This window comes from Nothobranchius furzeri, chromosome 13 (genome assembly GCF_043380555.1).
Source record: "Nothobranchius furzeri strain GRZ-AD chromosome 13, NfurGRZ-RIMD1, whole genome shotgun sequence".
In the NCBI taxonomy this organism is placed as follows: domain Eukaryota; kingdom Metazoa; phylum Chordata; class Actinopteri; order Cyprinodontiformes; family Nothobranchiidae; genus Nothobranchius; species Nothobranchius furzeri.
Window position 1 is genome coordinate 30239036 of NC_091753.1, and position 19140 is coordinate 30258175.

The window sequence follows — 19140 nt, forward strand, 5'->3', positions numbered from 1 at the left end:
TCTTCTGTCAGGGGTCACACTCTGCTTAACGTTGTCTTGTTTCTTCTCACAATCAAGTTTTTTTTATTGGTATTTAACAGACGCACAATCATCAGATAGTTAGCAGATGGTCAAGAGGAATCTTGAGGAAGCTAATTATTTTACTTGAAGAAGGACGCCTGATCCCTCCTGTCTGAATAGGTCAGCGGGGCTCAGCAATCTCCTTTGTTTGGGTTTGGGTAAGGAAGCAGTGGGATTTTCATTTTCAGGGCATGCGGCCCTGAGAAGTGGCATAATTACACTCAGTCACGTTAAAAGATAAAAAAAACAATTAAATTTACTACGAAACAGCCAAATCACTCAGTAAGCTAAATGACATCTCTCAGCTAAATCCTATTTATAAATAAATTTAGATTTGTAACGAAGATTTTTAAACTTTATCATGTTTTATGAAATCCAAGTTATGAAATGTAGGCAACATCATACTGCCTGTCCTACAATGAATGAAATGTGGTTAAGTACAAAATTTACCATTTGTTGTGTTCAGCAATAAATCTTTTCATTAATTGGTTTAAATTTGACCAGTATTGAGGGTTGAAACTACATCTTGGGGTTGTATGAACTAGTCGACTAGTCGACTTCACTGCTCTGTAGTGACTTTTTATGCCTTTCAGCGACTAGTCGCTGTCACGTGATAATGAGCGACAAGATGCAGTCCTTGGAAAAGACAGCAGGTGACGAGCCCCTGCGCATCGGGAGGCGATGCGCTGTGCCAGAGCATCGGTACTGACACCCACCATAAAACGAACATTTAACCAAATTGTGACCTTTTCCCTCTTGCAATTTAACCTTCCCCTCACCCCCATCCTAACCTTAACCAGCTTGCGCATGCAAAGCTCTGATCGTTGACGCGCTCCAGACATCTGCGTCCTGAGCACGGCCACAGTAACATCAAATTAGTTGTCGCCACCTCAAAAACAAATTTAACGCGATCTTTCATGTCGACTCATTTCCTTTTATGTTTTCTGTCTTTTATTTGTGCCTGATGCGTTTCGCTGCTGTGGAGCGGGGCGCATCACCTGATTTGTCCTCCAATAACTTCACCTCACTGATGCGGTCGGCGAGCAGTGCGCACTCCGCTGTTTTTGCTGTCGGTAGATCAATTAGAACTGCAGTTCAAAGGTAACTCATAAGGTGAATATACATGAAGCCAGGTAGCAGTTTTTCTTTAGGATTGAGAGGAGATGCAGGAAGATAATAAACAGACAGGACAGAAAAATAGTCAAATAAAAACAAGCTAGTTTTTGCACCTGGTGGTTGCAACAAACAGACACCACTGAAGGTAATCAGAAGTGAGGAACAGAAAATGAAATAATTATTTTAATGTTTAGACCAGCAGGAACTCTGAGAGGCTGCAGGCGCACTGTGCATGGGGAGGGGGGAGAGAGCTGAAGTGGAGCAGTATGGATGCAGAAACTACCGCTGTTAAAAGAGATGTGTTTAACTTTGAAAATGTGGGCGCAATTTTAATTGTCAAAAACCCCAGCGAACAGCCCCCCCCCCCGGCCGCTTCAGGTGTATGGCGTCATCAACGACTAGTCAAAGTCCACTCGATTTTCATAGCTTGACAGTCGACTTTAAAAAAAATTCAGTTGTTCAGCCCCTAATTTCTACTAATTCAAAAGTGCACAAGGTTGAACCGCCGAGTCAACATTAGCCTAATCTCAGCTGGTCCCAAAACATGGGCAAATGTTTACATTCCAGAGAGGACGGGTGAACACAATCAACCGTTCAGTAGCTTCATACTAAATTTCAAGGTGTGCAAACCCCATTTTTAAATTAAAACAGCAACTTATTTATGTTTGCACATTTTCTTCCAGCAATTTCCCAAAACCTTTCTGTTTTCTGCTTCAGCTTCTTGGCTGATAGAATATCGTCTTACTTGAGACCAAGGTCTGTTATAATATGTTTGTTTTCTGATACGACCTTGCTGTTTAACCCAGACACAGATGAATGTGAAATTCTGTGTCAAAGCATTTAAAAGTTCCCAGGCTGTGAATACATGAAAAATTAACCCAGTTTAAACTATTTAAAGGTAAATTCCCTACAGCAGCTTTAATCTGCCATCTCATTAAATTCTGTTCCAGACAGATTCTACTTCCAGACGGTTTCTCCCCTCGTTCTGATCACAAAGCCCACTAATCGAAGATCTGAACAAGTTCCTGCATTGGACAGACGCCAGGAGATTCAGATAATGACAACCGATTTTTTTAGAGTGTTCAAAATGCAGTTTTGAATTCAACAGGTACTGCACACCAGATTATATTCACCCGGGTGCGATTGTCATCCGCTGAACTCCCTTGTCTTGGTTTTAAGCATCAGAAACAAAGATAAAAAAAAATGGAAAATAAACAAGAAAATAAGGAGATAAAATGCAATTTGACAATAGTCACTAGTTTTGTAATGTCGTAGTTTTGTTGGTCTGTAATTACTGTTAAATCACACAGTCAATTTCCCAGGCCAAGGGTTGCAACTAAAAACCTACATACTTAGCTATTAATTGGGCTCCCTTTGTATTACCATTTACTGATAAACACTCAATTTCTCGAACCGGGGGGTTTCATTAAAACCCTTCACTTCCATCCACTAAAGTGACACAGTTTATAGTTCAATTTATATTAATCACCAGAATACCAGGAACTAAATATTTGGTTTGTGCTTAACCTTTTGATACATGAATTCTGAAATCTGGAACCATGATTATTTAATAATGTCTTTCATTTATCTTTGGGTGTGAATGAAACAAATTTCAACAAATATTGTTTGTAACGTTTAATAACTTGCAATTAATTTTACTACATGTCCACCTCTATGGACAGTGTGAATTCTGAACATGGAATATGTTGACTGGACTTACTGAAGTCCACACGGAGGGTCTCAATGCAATAAAGTACTCAACAGCTGTGCTTAATAGCAAAAACAAATAAGTAAATCACAATTTTGAGAACCTGTTCAAATTATATTTTTCATCTTTATTTCCTAGTTATAACCATCAGGCCACAATTGACCTTGGTGGCTTAGACTAAGAGAACAGCTGCGGTTTATTTTGATTTCTTAGGCAAGCTTTGCCTCCTCTCTGTTTCACATTTTCAACCCTTTTTCTCACCACCGCTCTGTGCTTCCTCGTAAGCATAATACATTTGTGACATGTCGGCGGTTATCAAAATCACGTTTTCCATCACCCTCTGACAATTTTCAGACCAGTTCCACATTTCCTGGATCTACATGTCATCCATATTCACTCAAAAATGAAAAAAGGTATTTTGTGTGTTCTTATTTACCCCATACATAGACACCACACAGTCTCTTCTTCGGCATGAGATCAGATTTAGGCTCACGAATCTGCCCTCCAACTGTGTCTCTAAACACAGCGGGGCTCGCTTATCAGCCAATCAGTTTAAAAGTCTGACCACCAACTTGAAACGTGTGCAAATAATTTGCCATATCCTTCTTTCTACACAAATAAGCAAGTCCAGACACTCTCATCAATTTGAACAACACTTAAAGCAGACAACATCTAAGACAACAAACAACAACACAGATAACTGTAGAGTTGCGTTTCTATTCAAGGCAAAAACGCCCAAAGGCCAGGCCAAAACAGAGTTGCATTTATATTTCCGGTCAAACGCTCAAAAACAAATTTAACCTCTTAGTTACCGCACCGGTCCATTCATTTAACGTTCATTTCACATCTATAACTTCATCACACCAGAGTTACGTTTATATTTCGGCAAAAACACTCAAAAGCCCAAGCCAACACAGCATCTCCGGAATCTGTTTATCTTTCTCTCTGCTCTCACCAAAACAGCATTCCAGGAATCTGCTTTGCGTTTATATTTTATGGCTAAAACGCTCAAAAACCCAATTTAACCTCTGGTCACCTAGGATTTTCTCTCGGTACCACAAAACAAAGCGACAAACAACAAACAACAAGCTTGTCTCACCGAATCTCTCCACTCGGACTTGAGTAGTTCGTGGATCCGCATCCCTCCTAACGACGTCAAGACCCTCACACTAACCCCCAGTGAAAGCACAGCGCCGGAGAAGATCTAGGTTGTCGACAGTTTCCAGCGTCAGCTCCTGGCGCTGTGAGGTGATGGGACCTCGACTTTCGAAGGACCAAATAATGTAATGGATTTTATCAATATGTTTATCACTAACCCATTTCCTGTAGTGAAGAGAGAAGGAGACAATGAACAACAAGTCAAACAGTTATAACTGTGGCAAGATGCTCTAAGCATAATGCACTGAACATCCAGTCACAGAGTTTATTTATAGAGAGAGAGAGATTGTGTGTGTATGTGGGAAGTCAAGAATGTGTGTGTGTGTGTGTTTGTGTGTGTGTGTGTGTGTGTGTGTGTGTGTGTGTGTGTGTGTGTGTGTGTGTGTGTGTGTGTGGCTTGTGTGGATTTGTCTGAATGAGTGAGCATGCAGAGAGGCATAGAGCAATACATTTACATTCAGTTGATTGAGTCCATGATCAAGAATTAATAAACATAAGTTTTTCCATAACATAGATAAATTCATAAAAATAAAGATTAGAAGATTAAAACAGTTTAAAAAATAACAGGAAAATAAAACACTTTAGGAACAATGAAGCAAGTTAACAAAATTACAACCAACAGCAATGTAAACTGACAAGATCAGTCAAGCATACAGGCAACAACACCAGTGATTCCAAAGATTAGAATAGAATCGAGTCATGCTTCGTGTCGTTGTGCACAAGATAGAGATAATACCATTTCCAGAGACCATCAGCCTACACATACATCTGTACATTAGATAGTGAAGGGTAGTGGTACAGGTGGGAATACCAGCGTACATGAATAACTGGCTGGCACTGCTTCAGCGAGGTACTCAGCAGCAGCCTCAACCCATCATTGTATGCCACCTGAAGTTTGTAGAGACTTCTTCTCATGTAGTTCCTCCACAGATATGCAGTGTACATAGGCGTGCAAAATGCTTTGAAAAGTGTCAGCTTGACAGAAATGGGACATCTAGAAAATTTCCGAATGAGCAAATTAGCTTGTGTATACTGCAAGCAGGATTGTATAAATGTCTCAATCATTCGACAGGTCAGCAGAGATGTAGTGTCCCAAATATTTAACTTCATCCCGGACCTGAATAATAGTGTCAGATAAGTAGAAATCTGGGAAAATTAGTTTATCATCCTCTTTAGTCCTCACAATCATGATGGTACTTTTCATTGCATTGTATTTTATGTCAAAGTCCTGACCATATTGCGAGCAAATCCTTAACAATAGTTGCAGACCAGCACTTCATGGACAAAAGATTACCAGATCATCTGCTTACATCAAAGGATTCAATTCAATTTGATTCAATTCAATTCAATTTTATTTATATAGCACCAAATCATGACAAGAGTCATCTCAAGGTAGCCTAGTGAACTAGACCAAATTCTTGCTTTGCAAAGAATGGTCTAGGCATGCTCCATTGGAACCTCAGCAGCTCCTACCAGGACTCTGGCTAGCCAATCACAGCTCTCTAGAGGGGTTTCAAACACATAAAGAGCTGTGATTGGTCCATAATGGTGGGCCAATCTTAGTGCTCTATCTGCTTAGTGAACAAATCACAGAGCTTTATCTGCTTTGTGGGCCAATCAGGGCACTCTATATGCCTGGTGGGTGGGATGATGCAACAGAGTGAAACAAGAGTATGTCACATTCATTGTCCAGTGGAATGCGGAGATCATTTGAAAGACAACGGTAGAACCCGCCCCACAACCGAGAGCCGTCAATGGAGCGTGGCCAGACTAAATAATACATTTATTTAGTCTGGCTTGCCAGGCTAATCTCAAGGCACTTCACGTAATAAACATTCCATTTCAGGTGAGTTCATTAAGCCAATCAGAAAAAAATGTTTCCTATATAAGGAACCCAGCAAATTGCATCAAGTCACAGACTACTGTCAGTGACTTTACAGCAATCCTCATATTAAGCAAGCATATAGTGACAGTGGAGAGGAAAACTCCCTTTTAACAGGAAGAAACCTCCAGAGGATCCTGGCTCAGTATAAGCAGCCATCCTCCACGACTCACTGGGGATCGAGAAGACAGAACACACACACACACATGCACGCACGCACGCACACATGCACACACACACACACACACACACACACACACACACACACACACACACACACACACACACACACACACCAAGCAATGTGTCTATGGTTACATTGTGATTGCTTAGTAAATATTCTATTTGGCGAGGGATAAACTTTATTGTATTTATCCTAGTGAATCTATTGTTAAATGGGTAAACTAGCAGTAGCACATCCAACGTCAAGGAAAGCAAAAAGTTATTATCAGGAGAGGAAGAAAGTTTAAGTGGTTAGCAGCAGTGTGCTAGACGATGGCCCCCTCCATGAGGCCACCACAGCTCAGCAGAACATCACTGTAGCTTCTTCTGGGGAGAAAAACACTTAGAGAAAAAACAAAGTTAACAGCTGAAATAGCAGAAAATAATACAGTTAAAGAGCAGACTGTAGAAGAAAGTAGTAGAGTGTGAAAAGTGTTCAGTGTATCCTCCAGCAGTCTAAGCCTATAGCAGCATAACTACAGAGATAACTCTGGATAACCTAGCCTTTTTAGATGGAGGCATGTTGGAGGCAGGGCAAGGGAGAGCCGTTTTTAACGACTGTACACTCCACCTCCCTCTACTCCCCCACTTGTCCAGATCTAGGCTAACATCAGATTTTAACCATAGGCCCTATCAAATAAAAAGTTTTAAAGCCTATTCTTAAAAGTAGACAAGGTGTCTGCCTCACGGACTAAAGCTGGGAGCTGGTTCCACAGGAAAGGAGCCTGATTACTAAAAGATCTGCCTCCCATCCTAATTTTAGATATTCTGGGAACCACCAGTAAACCTGCAGTCTGAGAGCGAAGTGCTCGGTTAGGAACGTATGGAACAATCAGATCACTGATGTATGATGGAGCTTGATTATTAAGAGCTTTATATGTGAGAAGAAGGATCTTAAAATCTATTCTGAATTTAACAGGTAGCCAATGTAGGGAAGCTAAGACAGGAGAGATGTGATCTCTCTTTTTAATTCTCATCAGAACTCTAGCTGCAGCATTTTGGACAAGCTGAAGACTTTTAACTACATTCCATGGACTTCCTAGGAGTAATGAATTACAGTAATCCAGACTGGATGTAATAAATGCATGAACTAGTTTTTCAGCATCACTCCTTGAAAGGATGCTTCTAATCTTAGCAATATTCCGAAGGTGGAAAAAGGAAATCCTACAACCCTGATTAACCTTGGATTTGAATGACATGTCCTGGTCAAAAATAACACCTAGGTTCCCAACTTTGTTCTCTGAGACTAATTTAATGCCATTCAGGTCAGGTGATTGACTAAGCAATTTCCTTTTCTGGATCTCTGGTCCAAAGATGAGAACTTCCGTCTTGTCTTGATTTAAAAGCAAAAAGTTTAGAGTCATCCAATTTTTTATGTCCTCAAAACAAACCTGTAATCTACCTAACCAATTAGGTTCATCAGGGTTAATGGATAAATATAACTGAGTATCATCAGCACAACAGTGAAAGTTTATCCCATGCTGTCTAATGATTTTACCAATTGGGAGCATATATATAGTAAAAAGAATTGTTCCAAGCACTGAACCCTGTGGTACTCCACAAGTAACCCTGGAGTATGAAGAAGATTTGTCATGTACATTTACAAAATGAAATCTGTCAGACAGGTAGGATTTAAACCAGCCTAGCGCTGTTCCTTTGATCCCTACAACATGTTCAAATCTTTCTAAAATAACATTGTGATCAACTGTGTCAAAGGCAGCACTGAGATCTAACAAGACTAGAACAGACACAAGATTCTTATCTGAGGCCATGAGAATGTCATTTGTAACTCTCACTAATGCAGTTTCAGTGCTGTGATACTCTCTAAAACCAGACTGAAATTCCTCAAACAGATCATTAGTGTTTAAATGCTCACATACTTGGATGGCCACTATTTTCTCCAGGACTTTGGATAAAAATGGAAGGTTAGATATTGGTTTATAATTCATTGGGTCATCTGGATCCAGAGAAGGCTTCTTAAGTGAAGGTTTGATTACAGCAACCTTAAAATTCTGTGGTACATATCCATTTACTAAGGATAGATTGATTATATCTAGAATGGGGGCAATAACCAAAGGAAATGCATCTTTAAATAATTTGGTTGGGATTGGATCTAAAATGCAAGTGGAAGGTTTAGATGAAGCTAATATTTTTGATAACTCTGAAAGCTCAACTGGATCAAAATGGTTCAAACACAGATGAGGTTCTACAGTTACCTCTGAGGCTGCCTCACTTACTGAGGAAGAAGAAATCGCATTAGGGAGGATGCTTAAGATTTTGTTTCTAATAGAATTATTTTTACTTGTAAAAAATCCCATGAAGTCATTGCTGCTGAGGGCTAAGGGAATAGATGGCTCAGAGCTATGATTCTGTGTAAGTTTGGCAACTGTACTGAAAAGAAATTTAGGATTATTCTTATTCTCCTCAATTAACCCTGAGAAATAAGCAGTTCTAGTTTGTCAAAGCTTATTTTTATTAAGCACAAGACTATTTTTCCAGGATAGCTAGGCCTCCTTCTGGTGCGTAGAGCGCCATGTTCTCTCCAATCTTCTAGTTTTGTTTTAAAGCTCGTAAATGAGGATTAAACCAGGGAGCCAAATTCCTGTCCCTAATAACCTTTTTTAAAGGGGCAACACCATCTAATGTCACATGTAAATAGGAAGTAACATTATGAACTAAGGCATCAATTTGTGAGGGGCTAGAAATGAAAATATTGCCCTCTGCTACATTCCTCTGAGATGCAGAGGACAGTAAAGATGGAACAGTTGATTTAAAAGATGCAACAGCGTTGTCAGATAGAGACAGACTATGGTGAAATTTACTTTCATGTCTCGAGAACTCAGTTATAAAAAACTCAAAGGTTATCAGAAAGTGGTCCGAGAGGATTGGATTATGTGGTTTGTTATTTCCTCACACTCTATGCCATAAGTCAGCACAAGGTCCAATGTATGATGGCAGGAGTGGTTGGAGCTATGTATTCTTTGAGGAAAACCAACTGAGTCTAGGATATTACTAAAGGCTACATTGAGGCTATCATTTTCAATGTCCACATGAATGTTAAAATCCCCCACTATAATGACCTTATCAGTATTTAGCACCAAATCAGACAAAAAATCAGAGATCTGATCCAAAAACTCTGAGTAAGGGCCTGGTGGACGAAATAAAACTACAAACAAGAGTGGTTTTACAGTTTTGCAATCTGGATTAGGAAAACTAAGAATAAGATATTCGAACGAACTGTAGCTAGTAATTGGTAAGGGATCGATTAATAAGTCAGAATGAAAAGTGGTTGATACTCCTCCTCCTCGCCCTGTACTTCAAGCAATATGATGATTTAAATAATTAAAAGGAGTCGACTCGTTTAAACTAACATAGTCCTCTTGCTGCAGCCAGGATTCTGTGAGGGAGAGCAAAGAGATCTGATTATCACAAATCAAGTCATTAACTAACAAAGTCTTAGAAAAAATAGATCTAATGTTCAATAACCCACATTTAATTTTTTTAATTTTCTGCTCAGTTGAATTTGTTCTAACATTTATGAGATTTCCATGATTTGCTTTATTAAGCCTGATATTTAATCAGTGTGATTTTGGCCGTGGGCAGGACACTTTCTCTATGGGGAAGTGGGTGGGTAACAGTACTGAAGCTGCGGGGGGGTGGGGGTGGGGGGTGGGGGGGTGGGGGGGGCGTCTCTTCGCATCAGACCAGGTTTTCCCCCAAAAGATTTCCAATTGTCAATGTAGCCCACGTTGTTTTCAGGACACCACCTAGACAGCCAGCGGTTGAAGGACAGCATGTGGCTAAACATGTCGTCACTGGTCCGATCAGGCAGGGGGCCAGAGAAAATTATGGAGTCTGACATTGTTTTGGCAAACTTACACACAGAAGCAACATTAATTTTAGTGACCTCCGATTGGCGTAACCAGGTGTTGTTTCCGCCAGCGTGAATAACAGTCTTACTGTATTTACGCTTATCCTTAGTCAGCAGTTTCAGATAAGATTTACTGTCGCCCGCTCTGGCCCCAGGTAAACATTTAACTATGGTTGCTGGAGTCTCTAATGCCACGTTTCTGACTATGGAGCTGCCAATGATCAGAGTCGGCTTGTCAGTGGGTGCGTCACTGAGCGGGAAAAATCTGTTAGAAACGTGGACGGGTTGGTGGTGGCCCACGGGCTGAGTTCTATGCTTCCTGCGTACCGTCACCCAGCCGGCCTGAGGTCCCGGCTGCTCGGATTCTGCTGGAGGGTTGCTACGGGGTGGTTCTGAGCTAGTTAGCCCCGCACTAGCTAAGTAGCTACGGCTGTTTACGGGCTTTTCAACAGCGCGGAGACGGGCCTCCAATTCCGACACCCTCGCCTCCAAATCTACAAAAATGCTACATTTGTTACACGTACCATTATCACTAAAGGAGGCAGAGGAGTAACTAAACATCTGAACAAGAGATAGGAGATGGAGAAGCAGAGACAGAAGTAGCCATAGCCGTGCTGAGGCTACGCTAACTGGATGAGCAAACTGTTCAACACCAAATAAACTGCGTGCAAACTCAAACGGTTCCCTAAAAGCTAAGTGGAACAACAGAGATTGTGTGTTTTAGTGTGCTTATGTGCTACAATAACTCAGAGATATCCTACTACAGAGAAATTAAATCAGTTTTAGCAAGCCACAAACACCAAACAGCTACACATAGTGCAACACTGAAAACAGGAAACAGGAAACGCCTTACCGCCAGGGAGAGCATCCAAGACAACATTCCCAACCTGGCAGCCAGTCCTGCATTCACTCAGCATCCTAGACAGGTCATCCATGCACACATTAAAAAGATAAGGAGACAGATGACTGCCTTGCCGTACACCATTACGAACAGTAAAAGGAAGGGACACTGAATTCCCCCATTTGACAACCATGGACTGGTGGCTGTACCAATATACTAAAATCTTCACCAGATATTTAAGTACAGTCCTGTCAAGCAGTTTTAAAAACATCTTTTCGTGATTAACGCGATCAAGTGCTTTAGAAGCATCAATGAAACATGTAAATATGGTCATGTTGTGCCTGCTATACAGATCCAGAATTTCCTTTAAGGCAAAAATACACATGTCTGTACCCAGATTTGATTTAAATCCAAATTGGTGATCCGATGTAAAAACAAACTCTTCAAGTCTCGTCGAAATAGCCCTCTCCCGGACCTTAGACAGAGTACTGGCCAAAGCAATGGGTCGGTAGTTATCTTTACTGTTTATTCTGCCAGTTTTATTCTTTATAATAGGTACCAAGACGACTGACAGCAAAGACTGTGGTAAAATACCGTGAATTAAAAACCCTGTAAAACAAATGGCCAACAGCGGGTAAAGTTTCCTGCTCGCAAACTTTAAATGCTCTGCTGATATCCTATCATGCCCCCATGACTTATTATCCTTCAGCTTCATCACAATGTTCTTCTTGTACTGAAATAGATACATCCCTGTTGTCTCTACCTTGTCAATTTCAGGCGGATTACTCTTGACACAAATAAACAAATCATAAAAATGCTTATGCCATAACTGACTAATTTCCTCAGATCCAAAAGCCCCATCAACATTTGATGGTAGGGGTGTCCTACAAGTATTTATCCTTCTAATTTCTCTCCAAAATTCTGTAGGACTGTGGTTGTTTAGTTTGTTTGCTAATGAAGAATTTCTAAGCATATCATCATTCCTATCGATGTAACACAGGGCATGTTTCACCTTTGCATTAGTGTATCTTTTACATTCAAAGACTGGGCCCCTTTTTGTTTTCCCTGAGTCAGCCCACTGTCTATATGCCCTTCTGGCTTCTGCATAAAGCACTTCTACATGATCAGTCCAACCAGGCTTAGCTTAATGCTTACTATTTTTATGAAGTGGCCTACTCGAGGTAACAAGAGATTCTACAATTGCCTCATAGAAGAGGAGGCACAGCTCTCTACCATGCTGCACATTCCCACAGTTTTGTTTTGATTATTCTCATTCACAATGTGTTGTATCTGAAGGAGGGCGTGGCTTTCTGAGGGATGTTGTTAAATACTCAGAAACGTGTCAAATTTTGATTTGCCAAGCTTGGCCAAAACTCACAACATTGCAGGTTAATAAAACAATAATTACTTCCCGAGTAATTCAGCTTCCAGCTGACTCCCGATTCGGCCAAATCGGGAAAGAAGCCTCTTTTGAAACAAACTCCATTGACCTCCAGTCAAAACCCTTTTTATGACGCTGCAAGTGATTACAGACACAACAGCTCTTTTCAGAGCTACTTCAACTCTCATACTTCCACCTAGGACGCAAACAAGCATTCCAGCTCCTGTTGTGACTTGGAGACATCTCAAGACTGGACGGGTCGTATTGGAGTTAATCTACGGCTTCGGATACCTTGAGGTCACCTGACTTCTGACAGCCCTGGATCTGCACTGGGGGTCTCTACAAGGGTAGTAGACACAACAGATTGCGTCTGATGAGGTTTTTTTTTATCAATAACCAACTCTCTAGTTTATAACAAACAACAAATTGTTCATGGCCCCTGAACAACCAAAGAACCCTAGAATCTTCTGATTAAACATTCAAAGATCAATCAGGTTGATATTTCATATTTATATGGAATCATCACATCTTATTAGTCATGATAAAAAAAATGTATTCCACTACAGTAGTTCTAGAAACACAGGGTTTTTTATGTTGTTTTCAGTGATTGAAGGTTACAATAATAACTTAGGGCCGTTGTGTGTTTATGTGTAATCGTGTTATTATTTTTCTTCTTTTTCTGTAAGTGCTGCTATCACAGGTGAATTTCCTCACTGTGGGATCAATAAAATCTATTCTATTCTATTCTATTTCTAGTAGTTCAGTCTTGAATGAGACTCAAGACAATTTACTTAAGAAATAACTCTTCACCTTCCTAGATGTCTTAGGTTATACCAAATCAAATTTGTTGCAGTTCTCTTTTCCAATCACTATCAAAATAAATGATGTTGCTAATAATATAAATTCAAAGCATATTTTCATTGTTATTTATAAATATTAATAATAAAAATTGTCCTCGACAGTACCTGAGAAATGCCTTTTCCCTCTCTTTTAGTTTTACTGTCTGAAGCCAGACCAGGAATGTAATGAAGATCTTCCTAAACTTCTGCACAGTTTCTGCCCCCACTTTGATCACGTGACTCATTTAGAGATATGTAAACATGGCGACAAGCTGCTCCTCCTCTCATCGTCTTCAGACTGCAACGTGGCACTGAGCTACCTATCTGGGGAGACCGTTGGTTTGTTCGGACAGGTAAACAAACACTCAGCACATTTAAATCAAACCCTAAATTATGACACATCTTTAAGTCAGTTTATCTCATTTGGCTATATTATTGTTCTCAGCACCGCACTAGTAGCAGCTTTGGATCCTCCTAGTCCAGTTGTGCAGGCTAGTTCAAATAAAGCCCAATCTCTGTTTCTGCAGCATGCTGGTGTGTGGTACCATCCACGCTGAGGAAATGTGTGTGAAATTTATTGTCATGCCACGATTAGGCGTTTGTGTCAAAGGAGGGACTTTATGAAGTTAGCCCGGGGCATCAGCTGCTCAGTGTTGCCTTATTTCAGCTTGCCTCAGGCCCACACACACAGTGAAACAAATTAACTCAGATAAACTCTCCCCATTCAAAAGAAAAAAGCAGAAATGGGCATCTACACATAGAGCACAAGTAAAATTTAACATGACAGAAGAATATCTGAATATATGTTGCTGGTATGCTGAATATTTAATGCCATATTTATCCTCTTCATTCTTCACATTATTTCTGTCTATGCCATTGAGATAATTCACTTACTGTCTATTGTTTACTGAGAGAGGAGCTCTGCTAATGAGAGTTTACATCCATATTCAACATCTCAGGTTTATCAACGGGCGCACAGTTAATTATGAATATGTTTTGTAGCAGAGACAATAGTACAGACAGAGACAGTAATTCATATTAAAGAGATTTCCACTATAATTGAATTTGTCTGTTAATTCTAATTAAAGCTGCAAGGGCAAATTTGAAAAATAAATTAGCTTGAAACATTGTTTATGCCTCTTAACAATCTATAGTGTAGCTATAAATATATTGTGGAAATTTTAAAAAGTGGTTCTCTCGCGTTTGTCTTAAATCTTCTGACAATAACACATTTTGGACCAAAAGCAACTATTAAACCATCCTCTTAGGTGTGTTCTTGCTGTGTCTTTCTAAATCCATGCTTTCATTCTTTTAAAACACAGAAACAGTTTTGTTTACCTGTTTGTAGCTACAGTTTCACCGACGGCTGCCGGCTTCTTCAGGCTGACGCTGATGGTGGCGCGTCACTTCCTTCTCCGTTTATCTGCGGGCAGCAGAGGACGTTGTCACCCTCTACTGCCCGCTCTCCCCTCTCCGACGATGCAGTCCCATGCGTGGTCCAGAGTGTAAACTCCGTCGTCCCAGTTCATGGTCCCACATCCACGTCTCCGACGGAGTTTACACGCTGGACCACGCATGGGACTGCATCGTCGGAGAGGGGAGAGCGGGCAGTAGAGGGCGACAACGTCCTCTGCTGCATGCAGATAAACGGAGAAGGAAGTGACGCGCCACCATCAGCGTCAGCCTGAAGAAGCCGGCAGCCGTCGGCGAAACTGTAGCTACAAACAGGTAAACAAAACTGTTTCTGTGTTTAAAAAAGAACAAAAGCATGGATTAAACCATCCTGTTGTCAGTCTGACCGAACAGCCACACGTCCCCAGGGTCCTCCACTCATTACGCACTCGTGTCTAGCAACACAACACCACTGGTGTGAGAGGCTCATTAATATCAGAGAAGGAGAAACAGCCAGCTGCTACCACTTCAAGTTTAAGACAAACTACCAGAGTCCCAAAAAGAAAAACACCATTTGAAGTCATGGATAACAAAAGATGTTTGGACTTGGAAAACGGCGACTGGTGTTTAGCCAGGGGCGCAGATAGGAAATTCAAACTGGGGGGACAAAGTTCCAATGTACCCTCCCCCCCCCCACACACACACACATATACACACACACACACACACACACACACACACACACACACACACACTCACACGCACATACACATACACATACACAAACTATTGCAAGCGCCTTAACTAGAGCTCAGTCAGTTTGTGTAATTTCCTCCAACGGTTTACGTAAAAACTAACTTTTATATACGTGTTTGAAGCCATTGTGCAGTGGAACGCTGGCAACAAAGCTCTGCCTGATCAACACTATAAATGATAAATGATCCACACTTGTATAGCGCCTCTCAGAGTAAGGACTCCAAAGCGCTTTACACTACAGTGTATCATTCATCCATTCACACACACATTCACACACTGATGGTGGTGAGCTACGATGTAGCCACAGCTGCCCTGGGGTGCACTGACAGAGGCGCTCCACTATTTAATTCAGTCATTTGTTATTCTTCCAATCGATTACTAACCAAAACCTCATGTTTTATGCAAAACATTAAATGATTTTCAGCATACCAATCTTTACAGAAAACATAAAAGCCCTAAAAAACTGCACATAAAATATATTTAAAAAGTGACATTCACTTATCACTTAGATCAGTAGTTCCCAAACTTTTCAGCCTGACCAACAAATGTTCCTTCATATTTTTATGTTATTTAGAAATTTTCATTATATTTGGAAAGTTTTTATTTATATATAAATACATGTATATAAATCTCTTTTTGAATTTAATATTTTACTTTTTTTATGATTATGTGGCACACTTGACTTTCATATAAAACGCATCAGCATCTACCCCTTTTTCACTGCTTTTTTTACATTGTCGCTACGTCTGTCACGTTTGCGGTGTTTTTACCATCATTTCTACATCCATCACGTCCCAGAGAAGGTTAAACAAACATCAAACCCAACATTTGGAGCTTGTAAACTCCACACACCTCTCGTGCAGCACCAGCTGTCTGATGCTGCAGCAGCGCCAATCTTCCCGGCTGGATGAGTGAATTTCTTCATCAGAGTCAATATTCTGCTTCATAATCAGAGTCAGTCATTACCAGACAAAGTGATCAGTCAACAAAGACCAGACCTGCCGGCAATTATACGTTTTATCTCGTATTTGTGCTCTTCATGTTGCGTGCATCTCCTCCTCTCCCCGACTGGGAGCCTCTAGGCGGGAGGCGATTTTCAAACTCTAAAAACTCCCAAACTTTGCCCAGCCTGAATGTTACACATCTCCGCTATCTTCTGGTGTAAAGTAGTAACTTCATGAGGGATCATATTTGTAGATGAGACTTGTTAAAGTCAGCAATGAGGCTTTGGCACTTATAACGATTAAGTCCCAACACTGACAACAACGTACTGAAACTAGAACCAACGTGCATAAACAGACAGATCGGTCCCGCCTACTTACACTGTTGGTCTTTTTTAAATACGCAATAATCGTTGCTTGCCTCTTTCGCTTCATCCTGCATCCTAGCAGCAACCACTTTGGTGCCTCTGGAGTCTGTGTTTGTATACGACATGCTGCATTCAATGTAATTGGAAAAAGGAGCTTCAAGCACTTAACCTCCGATTTTGTTTTCTTTCTGGCCTTAGTTGGGGGGGACGAATCAGGGTCGATCTGAATCTGGGGGAGACAGATCCCCCCGTCCCCCACCCTATCTGCGCGCCTGTGTTTAGCACCTCGTTTTTTCTGGCATCTTGGGTTTCCGGTTCCGGTGTTGGTACCAGATCGGCTCAAGGTACTGCGTCTGCAAAATACGTCACAAAAGATGATTTGCTGAACGTAAGACTTATGGAAGTTACGATACTCCGTTTGTAAAAGTTACCTTAGCACGTTGACAATGAAGATTTTGATTGGTCAGAACAAATTTACAGTTGTAGTCTTTGCGGTTGTAGTCCTGTAGTCCAAGAATCAAGACTTTTCAGAGAAAATATGTTGGAATTTCCAAAGGAAATGTAAAATAAAAGCAACGATATCAACTGATAAACAGTGACCCTCAAAAGCTCTTGATTTTGATGAAATGGGGCAAAATAAAATATAAGATCTTTATTGAAAAGACACCAAGCAACATTTTAAATGAATGAATGAATTTATTTACGTAACAACTAAGGAAATATACAGACAAATTCCACATTAATGCAAACAGATATGGCTTCACATATAAGAACTGTTGGTTTTATGTAGTTTCAAATTCTTTAAAAACAAAGATAATATAGTGTTTTATCAACAATTACAATTCTAAAGAAAACATTTAGGTGGTGACAAACAAGAATTTTTTTCAACAAAACTGCTGATGTCTTTCCAAAACTTAAGGGTGAAAGCCCAGTGGATTTGCTGTAATGTGACATCATCAGCAGGCGCAGGACCCCGAGCCGATCTGGTACCGACACCGGCACAAGCGTTTCAGGGAAGATACCTGAGGGCAGGGGTGAATGTTTTATATCCGTGTTTGCATTCAAACCCTAGCTTGTTTTGCAGATTCACTATAACAGCTAGCTTCATAGTTCATGTCTGATTCCTTTCACTGTCTCACTGTTGACCATTTTGTTTTATTTTTCTTTACAGAGGGACTGTTGGAGCATAGGAAGACTGTACCCTCTACAAGACACAGACATGAACCACAGCAACCACACAGAGAAAGAAGATGTCACACCCAAAGTACCACAAAATAATGTTGAGCCAGGGAACAGAGCCAGGGCAGTCGCAAGAAGTGGAAATATTTTGTGAGGCTGTGATACAGACGAAAGTGAACAAAAGTAAAGAACACGTTTCCAGGCCAGGAGTCAAATCTGGATTGATGAAGGCTGTTGTGATGAATTTTTGGACTGAAAAGGAAAAAGTGTCACACATTTTTCTTTAGAGAAGAATCATTTGCAAAATGTTATGGCATACTTGCAATAAGCAAAAGGGCATTGTCTGTTAGCCAAGCAGTAACAGTAGTTAGTAAAAAAGCACAAAATTTGAAACTTTTCATGTTTCTTATGCCTTTAGTGTGTTACAGGTGTTAACTATAAGTGCCTTCCGGAGTCAGATCAAGTTTTATTGTCACTGTTACTTTTCTCCTATGTATGTTTTATTGTCGCATTTGCATGGGATTTTGTTTCTGACTCCACACTTATGTCCTGCTTTTATCTTGTCCTTCGTGTGCACTGGTCTTTTTCTAACTGTTATGCATGGTTTTGTCGGTGTGTTTATATTGTGTTTTTTCATTGCTGCTAATATTTTTTTTCTGTTATGCCTTTTATGTAAAGAAGAGTTTCACTGGTTTTGATTGTTGTCTTTCTAGATTTCTGTTGTTTTTGTTTTGGTTGTTCTTTTTTCTCTGTAGTTGTTAGTTTATTTCCGTTGTTTATTGCCCATGCTGGGTACCTGCAGGTCTTTAAAGCATTTGTATATATTGGTGCTCTTGTTTATAGTCTCGTTTGTCTGTTACTATGTTTGCTCGGTGGTATAATGTTCTGATCACTGACATTTTATGTATAGTAGGGTGTTCTGATGTCTATAATAAAAATTGGTCTGTGTGTGTTGGTTTCTTGAATGTGTTTATGTTCAGTGTTGGGAGTAACGCCGTTTAAGTATAACGGCGTTTCTAACGGCGTTCTTTTATAGGTAACGGAATAATCTAATTAATTACTTTTCCCGCCGTTGCAACGCCGTTACCGTTACTGGGGACGGAACGTTGTGCGTTACTATGTGCTTGTCGAACGTTGAGCAGCAGTGTGAGGCTTTCTGACCGCCACACTTCAGCTGCAGCCAGGGAGAGAGAGGTGTCGGTAACGCGCTTACAAACACGATGATGATTGGCCGGGTGGGCGGAGACCCTCACGGTCTCAGACGCTGCATTCTGTAGACACAACGGGAATAACTCCGTTTAAAATAACCGCGTTAATAAAAATATTTCTTTCTGTAACGAGCAAACTAATTAATTACGTCTTCTTTTATCAAAACGTCGTTTCTGTTACTGATAAGAAAATGCGTGCAGCAGCGAATCTGCGGGTC

General features: G+C 40.5%; 1 protein-coding gene across 1 annotated transcript in view; it reads left to right on the forward strand.

Moving 5' to 3' along the window:
• The window catches only part of LOC107380634 (cilia- and flagella-associated protein 337), a 97864-nt gene extending 79200 nt beyond the window's left edge, over positions 1-18664 (forward strand). Inside the window, exons 18-19 of the mRNA XM_054743309.2 lie at positions 13234-13431; positions 17707-18664. Of these exons, the coding sequence (XP_054599284.1) occupies positions 13234-13431; positions 17707-17868 (360 nt within the window). The 3' untranslated portion in view covers positions 17869-18664. The remainder of the gene's footprint in view (positions 1-13233; positions 13432-17706) is intronic.
• Positions 18665-19140: the final 476 nt, after the last annotated feature.